The following is a 16376-nucleotide window of genomic DNA, read 5'->3' on the forward strand; positions in this document are numbered from 1 at the left end:
AATATAAAAGCTTATGCTATCACATTTTCATCTTGCCTTAAAATATAGTCTATTCCCATTTGAAAGATTTTACTGGATATTAAAAACCCTTTAGTCCAAGATGGCATGGTTAAGAATAGAGTATAACTTAGACAATTCTTTTATTTCTAAAAATAGCTTTGCAATTTATAATATAGTCAAATTATGTTTTCATAAGAGTAACCATATACAATAGTACTAAAATTTGTAAAATTCCTAACATAAATATTCAATACTAGCTTGTCATACAAAGCCTTAGTTTCCATCTTTTAATTGGTGTATTGCTTTGATATCATTTATAACAGTTCAAACTCTTAGCTATTTAGATATTGTCCGCTTTGATCAAAGGGCCTCACGATTTTATTACATTGGTGTAACTTTCGAGGAGGTCGCTCATTGATATCTCCAGAATAAGCACACTTAACTACAAATTTCTCAATAAAATTTCTACCAATATGAAACATCTTAAAAGAAAGACACTGCTTACCATCCCCAAAAATATTAAAAATTTCCTCATTCTTAATAGAAATAACAGAGACAATCATAAGAATATTATTAAAAATATAACTAGAATCATCCAATTGATTTGCTCTTTTCTCTAAAATGTGTGCTTAGCGTATTTGTCCACCGAGACATGCAATGCCCAACGCAACTCGAGAGGTCCTCACCTACGTCCTCGAACAACCAGCCGGGTCTCTCATTTTCCCTCGTCTCTGCTCTCAAGTCAGCTGCCTCCTCGTTTAAGCTCTCCTCCGGCGAGCAGCTCCACTCCCTCGCCCTCAAGTCCGGCCTTCTCCGGTCCAACCTCTTTGTTAGCAACGCCCTCATCCACCTATACGCACGCTGTGGCCACCTTCCATGCGCCCGCCAGCTCTTTCTTTCAGCCACGCTTCTTAACACCGCTTCCTGGAACATAATGCTAGCTGCACATTTCCGATGCTCCCGTCCTGATTTCTACCTCGATCATGCTCGCTCTTTGTTCGACGAAATGCCCCACAAGGACAAAGTTTCCTTCACCAGCATGATCATGGGTCTCGCCAGGCACGGTTCTGCCGCCGAAGCTTTCGTACTTTTTCGCAGTATGATGGCCGCTGGCGTCACCCCGAACGAAGTCACCTTGGCAAGTGTCATCTCCTCCTGCTCCCGCTTAAAAAACCCCGCCATCGGGATGGGGAAGATGGCACATGCGGTGGCAGTGAAGTGCGGACTCGACGAATTAATTCTGGTCGCGACCAATCTGGTTCACGACTACGCTGTATCTTCGAACTTTGACGATGCGGAGGCGGTTTTTGGTGGGATGTCGGAGAAGAACACGGTCACGTGGAACGTGCTGCTGAAAGGGTATGCAAAGGCCAGGTTGATTAAAGCGGCGATTTCGGTTTTTGATAGAATCCCCGAGAAGGATATGGTTTCCTGGGGCACCATGATTGATGGGTACCTTCTCTCTAATAGCTTGGAGGAAGCCCTATTAACCTTCCGTGAGATGTTGAAGGACTTTAATGCGCGGCCTAATGAGGTGATGCTTGTCAACCTGGTGTCCTCCTGCAGCCTTCGTTCTGCAATCAGTGAAGGCCAGCAGCTCCATGCTGTCATTCTTAAAGCGGGCTTGGATTGCCATCCGTTTGTGCAGGCAACGTTGATTCATTTATACTCAGAATGCAGTAGGATGGACCTGGCTTTCTTGCAATTCCAGTCCGGAAGCAAGGAAAATATCTCATCATGGAATGCTGTGATTGCTGGGTTCATGCAAAACAATGATTTGGCTGCTGCTGAACATCTGTTTGCTGAAATGCCTGAAAGAGATGTAGTTTCATGGAGCAGCATGATTGCTGGGTATGCGCAGCATGGACATCATGAAACGGCTTTAGGACTTTTCCGTGAAATGTGGAGCGCGGGTATACAGCCCAATGAGATCACGTTGCTTAGTGTTCTCTCTGCTGTTGCAGGTTGCAGTTCTTTGGAGGAAGGAAAATGGCTCCATGATTACATCAACAGAAGCTCCGTCCCATTGACTGACAACCTATGTGCTAGCCTTATCGACATGTATGCAAAATGCGGTAGCATAAAAAATGCGATCCAGTTGTTCAATTATGTAAGAGAGACTTACGCAGGAATTTCATCATGGAATGCTGTTATATGTGGCTCAGCCATGCATGGACATGCCGATGCTTCAATTGCCTTGTTCTCAGATCTTCTGAAGACAAGGATCAAGCCCAATTCAATCACATTTTTAGGAGTACTGAGTGCCTGCTGTCATGCCGGATTGGTAGATATTGGTCGAAAGTATTTTAAGTCCATTGAGAGTGTTTATTATTTGAAGCCATCGATCAAGCATTATGGTTGCATGGTGGATCTCCTGGGTCGGGCAGGGCATCTAGAAGAGGCAGAAAAGTTGATAGAATCGATGCCTATGGAAGCTGATGTGGTCATTTGGGGTAGCTTGCTTGCTTCTGCGAGAACTCACAAGAAAATTGAGATTGGAGAGAGGGCTGCAGAGAAGTTGGCCAGGCTGGACCCTGGACATGGGGCTGGAAGAGTTCTTATATCTAATATTTATGCAGATGATGCCCGATGGGAGGATGTTTGTTTGGTGAGAAGAGCTATTTGGAGTGGGGGGTTGAAGAAAGAAGCTGGGCAAAGCAGCGTTCTTTAACCTTTAAAATATATGCATGGTTCGGTGAGGCTATAATGTTATGATGCTGCAGTTTCTTTTGATCGCAGTTAAACGGGCAAAAGGTGAGATTTTCTTTTGAGGTATGCAGGAAGAGATCATTACGTGCGGAGTTCGGATTGGAGAACCGTCTGATTTTTGCGAGTGTGCTCAGTAAGAGCGCAATAAAAGTACAATTTCTATTCACCACAGTCTTTTACTGCGTACACTCATAAAAACCGGACGCAGCTTCTATCCAAACTCCACACGTAATAATCTCTTATGCAGGAAAAGCATTTGTCGAATAATTAGTTACAATAACTAATACAATTTACTAGGGATGTACATTAAATGTTTTCTTATTTTTAAACAGTAATCTTTATACTTGCAATGTTTTTTTGGTACACACATTTAGTAAATATGTTGTCTTTAATATTCTAAATGCTTTATTTAGATTTATTTTGATATTTAGTGTCGATCATTGCTATAAGAAAGTTTCAGTCTTAGCTAATCTACGATTCATTTATCTTGCATCTATACAATTGTATGTGATTATTATATCTATTGAAAATTATCAAACTTTTAAGCTGCATGGCACCATGAAAACATTAAGGTCAAAATAACTTTGAACAAGAAGCAAGTGCTAATGCACTCACTTTTCTTAGATTTGTTGACAATATCTAGGAATGTATAATAACCATATCAGGATTTTTTTTTACATAAAACTCAAATGGAAGATGTTAACCTCTTCGTATTGCCAAGTAAAAATAAGCACAATAGCCCCAATGACAGAGGGAATGACATGATATATTGTTATGAGAGGGAGTTTATGTCGAGCTACTGTGGGAGTTATAGTTGGAAAAGCGCCAAGTTAGGAGTCACTTATCTATGTTTCGGGCTTATATCTCCCCTTATTTGACCCCAACCAAAGCTTCGCACTTTCTCAGTCTTTGTTAAGCCTATAAACATCCTCAAAATTAGCTATGCGTTGTCAAATCAAGTAAAAGATCATCCATGGGTAACCAACATGTCATAGATTCCAATATGGGTGCAAAACAAGCCTAGCTGAACTCAAGAAGCCTGACCTAAAATGTAGAGAAACAACTAAAGTTCATTAATGAATTGTGTGCTATGAAGTGTGGACACATATGACTACATGAACATGACATGACATATCTATAAAAAGTTGGGCTTGACATGACATGTCATTGACATGATGTTCTTGATAGGAAACACTTATAGATCTCAAGTATTTCCTATCAATCATTAGAAAATAGCGAGAATTCTCCATAAAAATCCACATAAAACCACGAAAACAGTAGATAATTTGTATTATTTGATAAAAGGGAATCATAAAATACCAAGATACAATTGATCCTCTATTCGAGACGAGAATCTAACTCTCCCAAATCTCTAGATGCCGCTAGAGCCCAAGAAAAATATAAGAGATCACAAATTCAACCAAATTCAAGATGCCCCAACCTTAGGAAAACAAACTATTTAATGCATACAAATCAAAAGAAAATCCCTCAGCAGTCAACAAAGCCCCTTCGTCCTCTTCTCCTGTAATTTCGTCTCTGTGAGCTTCTTGAAGTTGTCCCCAGGTTTTCCTCATGCAGTCATTTCCTTCGAAGTCCTCTGAAGAATATTCAGTGTTGGCTCCGTGGATTTCAACAAGGTGATGGTCATCCTGTACGATACTCCTGAGTTGCTGCCTCCTGTCTCTCTCTCTCCGAAGGGTTAGGGTTGCTCCATCATTGGCTTCGTCTCTAAAAATTAGAGAGGGAGGAATGAGATAGAGGAAGTAGGCGTTAGGGCTCGGTTGGAATTGAATGAGTAAAGAGTAAGAGGTGAGTTTCCTATTTATCAAAAAAATTATCTAAATTAAAATTTAGATTAATGTTATTATATGAGTACATGATTTAATTAAGTAATTAGTTAATATGAATCTAATTAGTTAATTTGTATGAATCTAATTAAGAAGAATACATAATTTATTATATAGTATATGTAATTTTGAAAGGAGAAAAATATATTTTTATTAAATTTAAAATATCTTAGAAATAATCAAATTGAATTATGAAATTAATTGCAAATAAATAGGGAGAGTGTATATTTGAGGGATTTCAGTTAAATTATTAACTTTGAAATAAAGGTATTTGAGATATATATTTATATATTATCGAAATGAGTAGGGATGTCAATTCGGGTCGAATCCGAGTTGACCCGGATCTAAATGGGTCAACTCGAATCCGACCCGTTTTAGCAAACACGTCAAATATTTCAACTCGGACTTGACTCGCGCGGGTTACCGAGTTGACCCAACCCGACGCGCTGACCCGTTTGGATTAAAAACATGCATGATCGGTTGAGCCGTGAGCTGCGACGTTGCTTGCACGTCCGGATGTGGCGAGACACAGAGGCAGGCGAGCTCCCGGCGGCCAAAAGGAGGCGAGCAAGGCGGCGAAGAGAAGACTGCAGTCTGCGGGAGGGGCTTGCTTCTCGCCCTAGGCAGAAGATGGCTGGCCTAACCTCGAAGGCTCAACGTGACGACTGACGAGACCCTGACATGATCGTTGACATTGGGCTCTATGATCCACTGGACCTAATTTCATGCAGCAATTGGATAATTAGTTTGGTTTAGATGGGTCAAAACAGGTTGATTTCGGGTTGTCGTGTCAACCCGAATCCGACTCGATTTTACAAACAGGTTGGAAACTCGAACCCGAACCCGACCCCTATAGCAAACGGGTTGACCCGAACCCGGAATTTTTTGGGTCGGGTCAGATTTTTGACACCCCTAGATATGAGTATATTTAATTAGTTAAAGTGAGGAATTATTAATTATAAAAATATTATAAATAAGTTTTGATTCATATTTCAATAAAAAATACAATGAGAACATATTTCATTCCTAATTTAATAAATTAAATATGATAACTATTTAAGCATGTTTAATAACTAAGTAGAAAGAGAAAAAGGGTAAATTATGTAATTTATGAGAGTTAAATAAGATATAAATCTGAAAATGATAATTAAGAAAATTAATTATAATGAATAATAAAGAAAATATAGTTAAATAAATATATCAAAAGAGAATGGACATTTAAAAAAATAATTTTAATTAGTGAAATAAATATGTAATTAGAGAGTGAGAGCATAGGAGATATTTCTTTTAATAAAATTATTAAAGAGAGCATTTTAAGTTAAAATGTGGAGTTGTTAAATATGAAAATATTATAAATTAATGATAATTAAATCATAGTTCATGTATATAACTGTTAAAAAGAGGATAGCAAATTCTCTTATTTAAAAATAATAACTATTTAAGTGTAATTAATAATTAATTAGAGAGATATATGATTATATATAAGTTAACATAACATTTTGAAATCTTGTATTATTATTATAGGTGTCATTTTATTGAAGTCAGAGCAAGGATATTAGGAGCAAGTAATCCTAATCAAGGTGCGTAAGCATGTTTCTATGTTATGGTAATTTTATTGCTTCTAATTGCATTTAATTGTTATTGCAAATACTTTATCTTATTTTTATTCCAACTGCATTGTAAATGATTCATCTCTCACAAATTAATACATTACTACATAAAGCATAAATTAAATGAATGTAATATGAATGAAATGACTAGATATATGTGATTGCATTTGCATGTTGACTGATAGAGCACACCATCTTATGTAACTGGCTAGGGACGCAATGTACTCGTGCAAGAAAATAGAAAATGTTATGGAAAAAGAAAAGGAAGTGGAAAAGGAGTACCTTCATTGGTACGAAATTAGATTGTGGCTACTGTGACGGTTGTATTATTTATGATAAGGAAGAAATATATAGATAAAGATATTGTATATGCATAATATTGAAAGTTTTGAAATAAAATGAATTTAAATGTAATTATTTTATGATATGAATTGAAATACTCATGTATATTATTCCAATTATCTTGTGTCATTGTAATTTAGAAGTATGTTTTACTCATTGAGCTGCATCTTATTTTTAGTTGTTCTAATATTTTTTAGGTATAATTTAATATAATCAATATAAATAGAAGATGTAAGAATGTGTATCGTAGGCTTGGCGCACCTGAAGAAATGTATTTAAACGATTTTAGTTTAAATCTGTTTCAAATTTGAGGTTTAGTGGCTCTTTCTGCTTATTAGAAATAGTTAGTTATTGATTGAAAATCTAGTCGACCGTCTGTTCCCGCCTTGTTAATTCAATCCTCAGGGCCGGGTCGTGACATTTATGGCACAGAGCTTTTTGCTATGGGACTTTATAATTCTCAATCGAACAAAGAGATTATTTTACATATATTTTCTCTCTCTTTTCTTCCCTTATTAAGCTCTCAGTTCAAACCTGTAAGATTCTAGTGGGACTCTGTGAACACTGCATCCAACACTAATTTAATGGTAGAATCAACTTTCGTTACTTTTCCTACGAATCACTAACTCGTTTTTGTTTTGGGCCATTTTTGCAAGAAGCTTTTGCTTAATTTTATGGATAGCAAAATGTACTTGGATCAATTTTTTTAATTTTTAGAACTTATAGACTTTATAAACATCCTCACAAACAGTAGAAATATTTAGCCAAATTTGCTGAAGCATTTCTATTAGTGATAAATCATAAACTTTTACGATATTCCTTGCATTAATCCCACAACAACTTTGTATATTTAGCTGAATCTTGAGATATTTTTTACTGGTTGGAACATCAGTTAGCACTTATCATCAAGTGTTTGGTTGACAAAACCAGCTGATATCCCTAATTCCTTGACCTCTTTTACAAGCAGTTCTACCTTGTCAAGAATCTCAACCAATAAAAAGACTTGGATCACAATGCGAACTCCACTGCCTTTCATGCCATTTTCAGAACCAGCACTCTGGTTAATGGTAAGTGCTAGTGAAGAGACTTGAATATGAGAACTTAATTGAACTCTCCTTGCCTGAAGCTCCTCTAAAACAAGTTCTTGCCTTGGAAACTGCTTCATATATATGATACAGTCTCTAAGTTGTGTCATTGTGTTTACTAGTAATAAGCTTGTTGCTTCACATTGCTCTTTGATGCTTAACAGTAAAGGGTTTATTGATATCTGCCAAGCATCAACCAAATAGAGAAAGCTTTGTTAGCACTAGTATTCATATCATTTTTGTCATAGAAGTAGCGTGGATCACTCCATGTTCATCATTGATTGGAGAAAAGTTGATGAGGTATTATTGAGATACGGAGAAAAGAGGAATATTTTCATGCCTCTTGTTTTGCTTTCAAATGTCCTTCTGCAGAAGTTATGCAAGCCGCTAACTCTCTTAGTTGTCCTGCAATTTGTAGGTATTTGCTCCAAGGATAGTAGAAGCCAAACCTTCCGTGCCATGGCTCCCATTTTGCAAAATTTGCCTGAAAAGGTAAACATGGAACTTTATGTAGTAATGTCTTCTCTAGCCATATGGTTTGTTAGGAGGATGGAACACCAGATGTTAAAATTGAGGCCTTATTAAGGACAAGAAGATCGTATCAAGAATCACCTATCCCCACTCTTGTTTGGTATTGAGATTTGTGTACAAAAGTCTGTCATTAGTAGAATTATAACTAGATAAATAAAGATATCAATGAAAAATCAAAATCGGGTGTGGTCAGGTTCGGATCGGATTCGAGTTCGACCCGAAATTCGATTTTGACAGCCCTAGATTTACCTCACCTTGAATCTTACTTGACCTTGATAAAAACTTTCTACCCTATGGGATTCACAGAAAATATCGAACACTTATTATTGTAATCAAACCTTGGGCTGTCTTATGACATGTTTGAGGGTGGAACAGTAGAGGTCCATCTTGAAAATTTGAACCCTAAATATCAGTGGATGGACACGTAACCTAAAAATTTATGCCAATGAGTTATGGCCACTGGTTTATTACATTTTTTTTTTTTTTGCTTTTGAGGTGGAAGTATGCTTCACTCTTTTATAAACATCTCAACGTAGTTATCATCTAATATGAATTATTTAGTTTAAACAAAATCATGGGGGACGTTCTCAAAAACAAATAGAGGAACTATGGAAGGAAACTTACCAATGATTCATCCATACTTTTAGATGAAAGCACAGATAAACAATTTGAAGGTTTTCTTGCTTCACCCATCATTTTCTTGCCATTCATACAATCTACATAATAAGAACAGCGTTAATAATCTAACTTTAGGAGCTACATATTAATTCAAATATTATAACGTTGTTAACCACTACTAACAGAAACCTATACTATTTTCTTACATTAATCTTTTTCAGAATCTTATGCAAATATTTTCAAGTTTAAGGACTCTGAAACAAATTACCTTCAATAGAATGTGCAATTGAATTAAACTTAGAAGCCAATGAGCTATGTAGCTCATCACCAGCCCACACTGGAAAGATGAATAAGCTTACGTGAGCACATATGCCAAAGCCCATACATATGGATGAGAGGCGGGCACTGGCCACTTGAATGATCTCATCCACACGAACACCAGAAATGGAAACTAAACTTAATGTTAAGATAAAAATCAAAACTCCATAATCATACTTCTTCTTGATGTTTGCTATTGTTCGCAAATAAGTTGCTGCAGCACCTGAATCATCAAGAAATTCAGATTAATATTGAAGGAGTTCTGTTTTTCTTGGTTAAAACAGGATTAAGTTCATAATGAAGCATCTCATGTTGTTTGTTATGGAATATTACTATTGATAAATAGTATATGAGATTAATTTTAGCCTACTAATTCTTAAATTGTTTTCTTACTTAACAGTTAAACATGTTTTGTACATATGATATGTCGATTTGTTCTACCTTCTTAAAGCATAATTCTTAGTTAAACATTTTGACATTATTTTATACCAAGTTTTATATTTTTTTTTTGGTTGTCTAAATTTGTAGGAGACATGCAGACAGCAAATGGGTTGATGTCCAATCACCAAGCACTTCGACACCTTGAGGTAAGGTATTGCAATTTTTCAAAAGTAAAATTTCTGTGCATACAGAAGAAATTCGTTATTTGGGCTGTACATATAATGCTTCAGCTGTGATGGTTGCCGAACTTACCAAATTCCACTGCCTTGGGCAGTGAAGACGTACAAATGCTCGAAAATATAATATATTTAAATAGAAAGAGGATTCATGTAGCCGACCCCACATAGTGGGATAAAGGCTTGTTGTGTTGTTTTTGTAGAAATAGAAAAGAGAAAAGGATCAAAATAGTCCCTTAACGCTTTAGGAAGGACCAAAATGATCTCCAACTATCTTGAAAGGTCATTTTACTCACTCAACTCTTTAAATGAGATCATTTTGGTCCCAACATCCAAAATAATGGATGTTGGACTTAATGGTGTTAAAAATAGAGATATTTTAGTAATTTTTTTAATAAACTATTTATTAGATATAATTTGCAAATAATTATAATTTCTCAAAAAAAAAAAGTTTGTTTAGTTATAAATTTAAAAATTTTAGTTATATTTTATAATTTTCAAGTAATTATTTATTGTATAACAATAACTTTAAATTATAGTTTTTATAAAAATATAGTTATATATTCATTTAATCACAAATATATTTACTAATCATAATTCATAAAATATGATTAAAAATTTTAAAATTATAATTAAAAATACTATTAATTTTTCTTATTAAGCAAATGATTAATGATTATTAAATTTCTTTTGAAAACTATAATTATTTGAAAATACACCTAATTTTAACATCATTAAGTCAAACATCAATTATTTTTTATGTTGTGACCAAAATGATCCCATTTTAAAGAGTTGAGGAACCAAAATGGTCCCTAAAAATTGTTGGGGACTATTTTTGTCATTCTTAAAGTGTTGATGAACTATTTTGATCTTTTTATTAAATTAAAAACAACATCAAAAATAAATTTTTGAGCATTTGTTTGTTTCTATTCTTTATATATATATAGACATAAATACATATATAATCAGAATATATGGAATATTTCCCCTAGGCTTAGTGCTGTCTAAATTCACTTCAAGTACCACGATTTCTAATAACGGAAGAATCCAGTTGTAGAAGCTAAAAAATTTGACTATATTCAAAAGAAAAACCATTTAAGGAAAAAGAACTAACCAAAGATAAAAATAGAAATGCCTATGATCACAGCTTTTCCAACTCCACCAATCTCCTGAGCAATTATAGCAACAAGGGAGCCAAGTCCACCCCCTAGAATAGTACCAACTAGACGGTTCAAGCCCTTGGTAACAGTTGCTCCTGCTCAGTGAAAAAAAAAAACATATATAAAAGAGAAATTCTATTACATCTATACTTTTCTCATCAACATCATAATAATCATTATTTGCCGTGTTCTAATTATTTGGGCTTTTCATTTTTCTAGTGTCTTTCATGACTTAAATAGAGCAATTATAAAATTCTGGATGAGTTGGTATTAACAGAGAGATTGTGTATTACACCCTTTTTTTGTCATGCGAGAATACCAATATATTAAGATTTTTGTTGAGCTATAGATAAAACAATGTGTTATCATTTTACATATTTATACTTTTACTTTATCCTGCTATTGCATTATCATGAAAACATATTTTTTTAAATATATTGAGAAGCCATTGTGCATTATAATGTGGGATGGGTATCAAACGGACATTGATGCATATATTTATTATTGTGGTTTTATTACTGATTTCAGCATAAAAATATCTGTTTATACATTTAAGGAATACTTTGTTCTCCTCCTAGCAGGAGAATTGCAACCCTGAATCCAGCCAATATGGATATACATTAAGAGCACCTTCAAATCCTGATTCCTGAATGATCAATATTTTCATAAATAGCTAGATAGCTTCTTTCAACCTTTGATGCTTCTAATCAGAATTCAGATTTTAATGATTCAAATTTACATTATACCAAACATTTTCCAAACTTCAGCGACCTATTTTTACTTTACATTAATATTTTTTTCTGGGACATTTAGGCCAATTAAGACAGACTCACACATACATCGTATACACAATACTCGAACTCAAAATTTCTTAGTTGGTAGCCTAAGCTCCCAACCAACAAATCAAGATGAGCTGTGTACTTTACATTAATACTAATAATAAAAAAACTTAATAAAAAATGCATGAGAATTGAATTACCTGCAGTGTACTCGAACACAACCACAACTGTCATGACAGCCCACATGGCATTATCACCGAGCTTATCATGGACTGCCTCAAGCATATAGAGCAATGAGACTAGCACCAGAGCAAGCCCAAACTTCATAGCATGAACCAGCCTTTTATAATCTGCAACCTGGATCACTTGAGCAACATACTGTAAGCCCCTCCATCCTTTCCTCTTCTTCTCAATAATCAAAATCTCGGTGCCGTCGACCGGGATCACAACTGAATCTCGACAATCGGGTGGTTTTGTACGTGTTTCTGTTATGGAATCCATGTTTTATGTGACTATCTGTAATGAGCTCTTAAACAGTAGTTATTCTGGCTAACAAGTTGATTTTGTTTTGATGGGTTTGTGGCTATTTATATAGAAGAGTAACTGAATCCTTGTAAAAATATCTCATTTGATATGGATTAATGACAGGCATCACTTGACCACTGGTAAGCAGTTAGGGAGGGCCATGGATGCGCATGCTTCTAACCTTGTAAGTGCAACTAGGTATGTGGGATCCATGTTTTCAATAGGTTATCATATCAGTGTTGAATTGGAGCACCTGCAATATTGATTATCAGTTTATCTTTTAGGTGCTAGGTATAAAGGAAAAGGAGATAGGGTTGATTTCTGTTCTTATATTGCATAAAAATCTAAAAATTTGTGCTGTCCAGCTTTGTGAACAAAACTTTATGCAGATTTTACAACAACAACAACATCAAACCTTTGTCCCCCTACATGGGATCAGCTACATGAATCCTTTTTCGCTATTTTGTCCTGTTAAAAGTCAATTTCTCATTTAAATCTAATAAAGAAATATCATTTCTAATATTTTCTAACCAAGTCTTTTATGTCTACCTCTACCTTTCTTAACATAAGTCCAATCCAATACCTCAACTTTTCTAATCGGGTCATCAGAAGGCCTCCGTTTAATGTGACCAAACCATCTAAGACGACTCTCTCTAATCTTATCTTCCACAAGAGCTACTCCAACCTTTTCACGTTTATGCAGATTTTTAGTTTGAAAAAAATATAGTAAATTTTGGGTTAATTTTTAAAACAAACTTACCTGTTCTGAACAAAGGTTTTGCTAATATTATATTTCCATTTATATTGCCATGTGGGTTTTTTATATTTATTGTGATTTTGTTATTGAAATAAACTGAAGCTCTAAGCATGCACCTTCTAATTTTCAAATTAAAATAATCGACGGCATGCAATGAAGTTCCTGTGTTCTTGAAAATCATCCAAATCAAAAGAATTTCAAATACACCAAAATAAACTATAGGTTGAATTCCAAATACACTAAAATTTTACACTGCATTTGATTTACTTCAAATCAAATCCTAATCTTCTCAAAATCTCTCATTTAGAATATTTTATATTTATTTTATTTCAAACCAAACAGCTCTTTAATGTTCCCTTATGACTCTGAAGTGGAAGATATAAGGATTCATGAGATCAGCCTCTATTTTCCACGACAACTTTCTGACTTCAAATATATTTTAAGGACTGAAGTGGAAGATATAAGGATTCAAAAGATGAACGTGCAGAACAGGGATAATGGGAAAAGCATTAGCAAGGGGATTTTGTTTACTGATTTTTTCCTGTACCACTGCTTTTCTGCCTTAAGGTTTCATTTGTTCAACAAGATGTGAAAGCACCATTATGTGTTAGCCAAATAAGTTTTTGCTTCAGCTGGAAACACTGATGCCTTTGTCTGGATCTTTCTATATATTTTTTTGTTCAAATGAATAATATGATTAACCAGTTTCATGGATTTCCTGAGAATATGCTGCTGCTCCTGAAGATTTTTTATTTTTGCTTTGTTATTGCTTCAAAATTTGTTTGGGAGATGTTCAAGTGGATGGTGCTCGTGAAGTTCAAATTTTTTACTTAGGCTTTATTTGGGACGGATTTGTTTTTTTTTTTTTAAAGCAGCTTCGCAGTACAAAAATTAAAATTTTTGTAAGAAAGCCGTCCCAAATGAAGCCTTACCCTTCTTTTTTGATGACTTTTTTATTTCTTCTTAAAGCAATTCTTTTGTATAAAAATTTAAATTTTTATAATAAAAAATTATCTCTTGAAATATTGATGAGCGTTTGGATTCATTTTCTATTTTTATTTTTATTTTAAAAAATTCTATTAATATTTTAAAATGACATCTGACCTCTTGACTCAATAACTATTAAATAGCCTAAAAGTTGGAAGCAACTTTAGCCCCAAATAAGCTAATTAGATTCTGCTCTCAAATTGATGTCTTTGCAAGATATACTAGTCATGAGAGGTATAAGAGTGTGATTTAGGCTACTTTCCTGCGATAAATTATTTCGTGCGGACACCGAATGATTTTCAAAGGTGAATCAGGATGTGTCACGTAACCTTATTGACGTGTACCGGTGTTGAGTACCGTTGTGTATCGAATGACGTGGCGCATCTTAATTAGCCTCCGGACGATTCGGTAATTGGATAGAGTTAGCTCAAAGTCAACTTAGTGAAGGACAACAAAACGGATAATTCATACTTTACTATGTTAATGACTCATTGCCGACCCATTAATAAGCAAAAAAAAAAAAAAAAATGTTTGATTGTACATTTAAACACTCTTACAGTCCTTGATATTAAAAAACACATTATATGAAAATTTTATAACATTACACAAAACTTGAATTCGTTAATTGCTATAATGTTTGAAATATCCAAACCAAGTGTTATTCCCTCAAACAATCACTAATTTGCTCCTATAAACAACACAAGAAGCATACCAAGACTAAGGCTTCGTTTGGGACGGCTTTCTCACTGTTTCTTAAAATAAATTTTTAGTACAAAAATTTTAATTATTATATTAAAAAATTATTTTAAAAAGCTGTGAAAAAGCCTTCCTAAATTAAGCCTAAGAATATTCATTGGCCTGGCCTAGTTTCATTATCAAAATTCATATGCGAGGAATTGGCATCTCATGTATTAGGAAAACCAGGCAAGCACCAATGATTACAATCTTGCATGTAAAATGGCTTGTGTTTTGACAGCCTAAAATAAAACAAGGAGAGCTGTTCATCTTTCCTCAGTGGAGTCATCTTAGTTAGAGGTGTCAATTCAGTTTAACGGGTCAAGTTCAAATTTGAGTTGAATTTCACTTGAAATAGCTCGACTTGAACCGAACTCTTTTATCATATGTGTTATAATATATATCATAAAGTTAACACGACACTAACCTGATGAATCTGAACCTGACACGTGCAACATTTTTATTATATTGTTCGTATAATTTTTTTTTTGTCAACAAAACTCAGTTAATCTGAATATGACTTGTTGAGGTAGAGGATTATTACAAGCTAATTAGAAAGAGGATGCATTTTTAGATTAAACAGGTTATTTCCATATTGGTTTCAAGTATTTTGAATCAATCGAAATCTGACACAAATATTAAATAGGTTAACCTTATAGATCTTAATTTGACTTGTCTATTATTCGAGTCAAATCGAATCTAATTTTTTTTATTTAGGCCTTTACTAAATTATTATAAGAACGAGCTTCGTTGATGCCTCTGAATGGTTTTATGATTTGGGACCATACTTTCATCGGCATGTGTGGCATATTATATGAACAAGCATCTTTATCCCAAAAAAATCCACTATGCTGGTAGGATTTTAGAGGTTACCCCTACAAGTTCAAGTTGTGGCTCCCGTCAAGTAGCAATTTATCTCATGCTGGGTTCAAGAGATGGCTCTCATGGCATAGCACTTTATTTTGTATGACACTTAATTAGTTCCCATTTTCTGGCTGATGTATTGCTTTAATACCATTTATTATATCCCAAACTCTTAACTATCAAGATGTTGTCCGCTTTGAAGTAAGAGTCTCACATTTATGTCATGTTGGTGTAACTTTAATTGCAGGACATCCATCCCATAATTGCTCTGAGATGAGCATGCTTAACTACGGAGATTCTTAATGAAATTTCAATCATTGCACCAAGAAACACATTGATGTTTAAGAGTTTAGCTTCATTTTCTTAAGGGGTTTCACATACTCTCATAACGGGGACACCATAAGGCCAACACTTTATATGACCAAACCAGTCAAGACGACTCTCTCTAATCTTATATGCCACTGGAGCTACTCTAACTTTTTCACATATATACTTATTTCACATTCCATCTCTAAGGGTAAATTCACTCATCTGCGTGAACGTCCTCATCTTTAAAACACTTAATTTTGTTTCTATTTTAATGGGAAATATTTGGCACCATAAAATATTGCATGTATCACCAATTTCTCATAAAATTTTCTATTAAAGTTGAGGGCTTTCATATCACACAACCAAAGAAAAAAGAAAGAAAAAGAAAAAAAGAAAAAAGAAAAAGGTAAGAGATGAGAAATAAAAAGAGTCGCATGTGTTATCCCCATGAGCTTATTTTTATGAAGCATAATTCATTAATTTTATCAAAATAAATATTTTTTTTCTCTTATAATAATCGGATAAATATTTTTTCCAAGTTTTAATTAATTAAGATATACTATATTTGTATGCATTAGAATTT

At 34.3% G+C, this 16376-nt stretch overlaps 2 protein-coding genes across 26 annotated transcripts; one reads left to right on the plus strand and one right to left on the minus strand.

Moving 5' to 3' along the window:
* Nucleotides 1–600: 600 nt before the first annotated feature.
* Nucleotides 601–13623, plus strand: LOC110112834 (pentatricopeptide repeat-containing protein At5g19020, mitochondrial). 25 transcript variants are annotated; one of them, XM_028697243.1, is made up of 9 exons: nt 601–2754; nt 6081–6136; nt 7476–7575; nt 7758–7893; nt 8012–8085; nt 9589–9647; nt 11823–11996; nt 12265–12325; nt 13241–13623. In XM_028697243.1, the coding sequence occupies exon 1, from the start codon at nt 653–655 to the stop codon at nt 2669–2671; it is 2019 nt and encodes a 672-aa protein (XP_028553076.1). In that variant the 5' UTR covers nt 601–652; the 3' UTR covers nt 2672–2754; nt 6081–6136; nt 7476–7575; nt 7758–7893; nt 8012–8085; nt 9589–9647; nt 11823–11996; nt 12265–12325; nt 13241–13623. The 25 variants fall into 25 exon arrangements, with proteins under 25 accessions (XP_028553076.1, XP_028553081.1, XP_028553080.1 ...); XM_028697248.1 differs by lacking the exon at nt 7758–7893; XM_028697247.1 differs by lacking the exon at nt 6081–6136 and having other exon boundaries at nt 9589–9652.
* LOC114580260 (aluminum-activated malate transporter 8-like) lies at nt 7401–12633 on the minus strand. Its single transcript, XM_028697237.1, has 6 exons — nt 11817–12633; nt 10792–10932; nt 9011–9283; nt 8749–8840; nt 7934–8077; nt 7401–7775 (listed from the first exon to the last, which is right to left on the minus strand). Exons 1-6 carry the CDS (start codon nt 12115–12117, stop codon nt 7401–7403), a joined length of 1326 nt encoding a protein of 441 aa, XP_028553070.1. The 5' UTR covers nt 12118–12633.
* Nucleotides 13624–16376: the final 2753 nt, after the last annotated feature.

The sequence above is a fragment of the Dendrobium catenatum genome, unplaced genomic scaffold, assembly GCF_001605985.2.
Source record: "Dendrobium catenatum unplaced genomic scaffold, ASM160598v2 fragScaff_scaffold_908, whole genome shotgun sequence".
Taxonomy (NCBI): Eukaryota; Viridiplantae; Streptophyta; class Magnoliopsida; order Asparagales; family Orchidaceae; genus Dendrobium; species Dendrobium catenatum.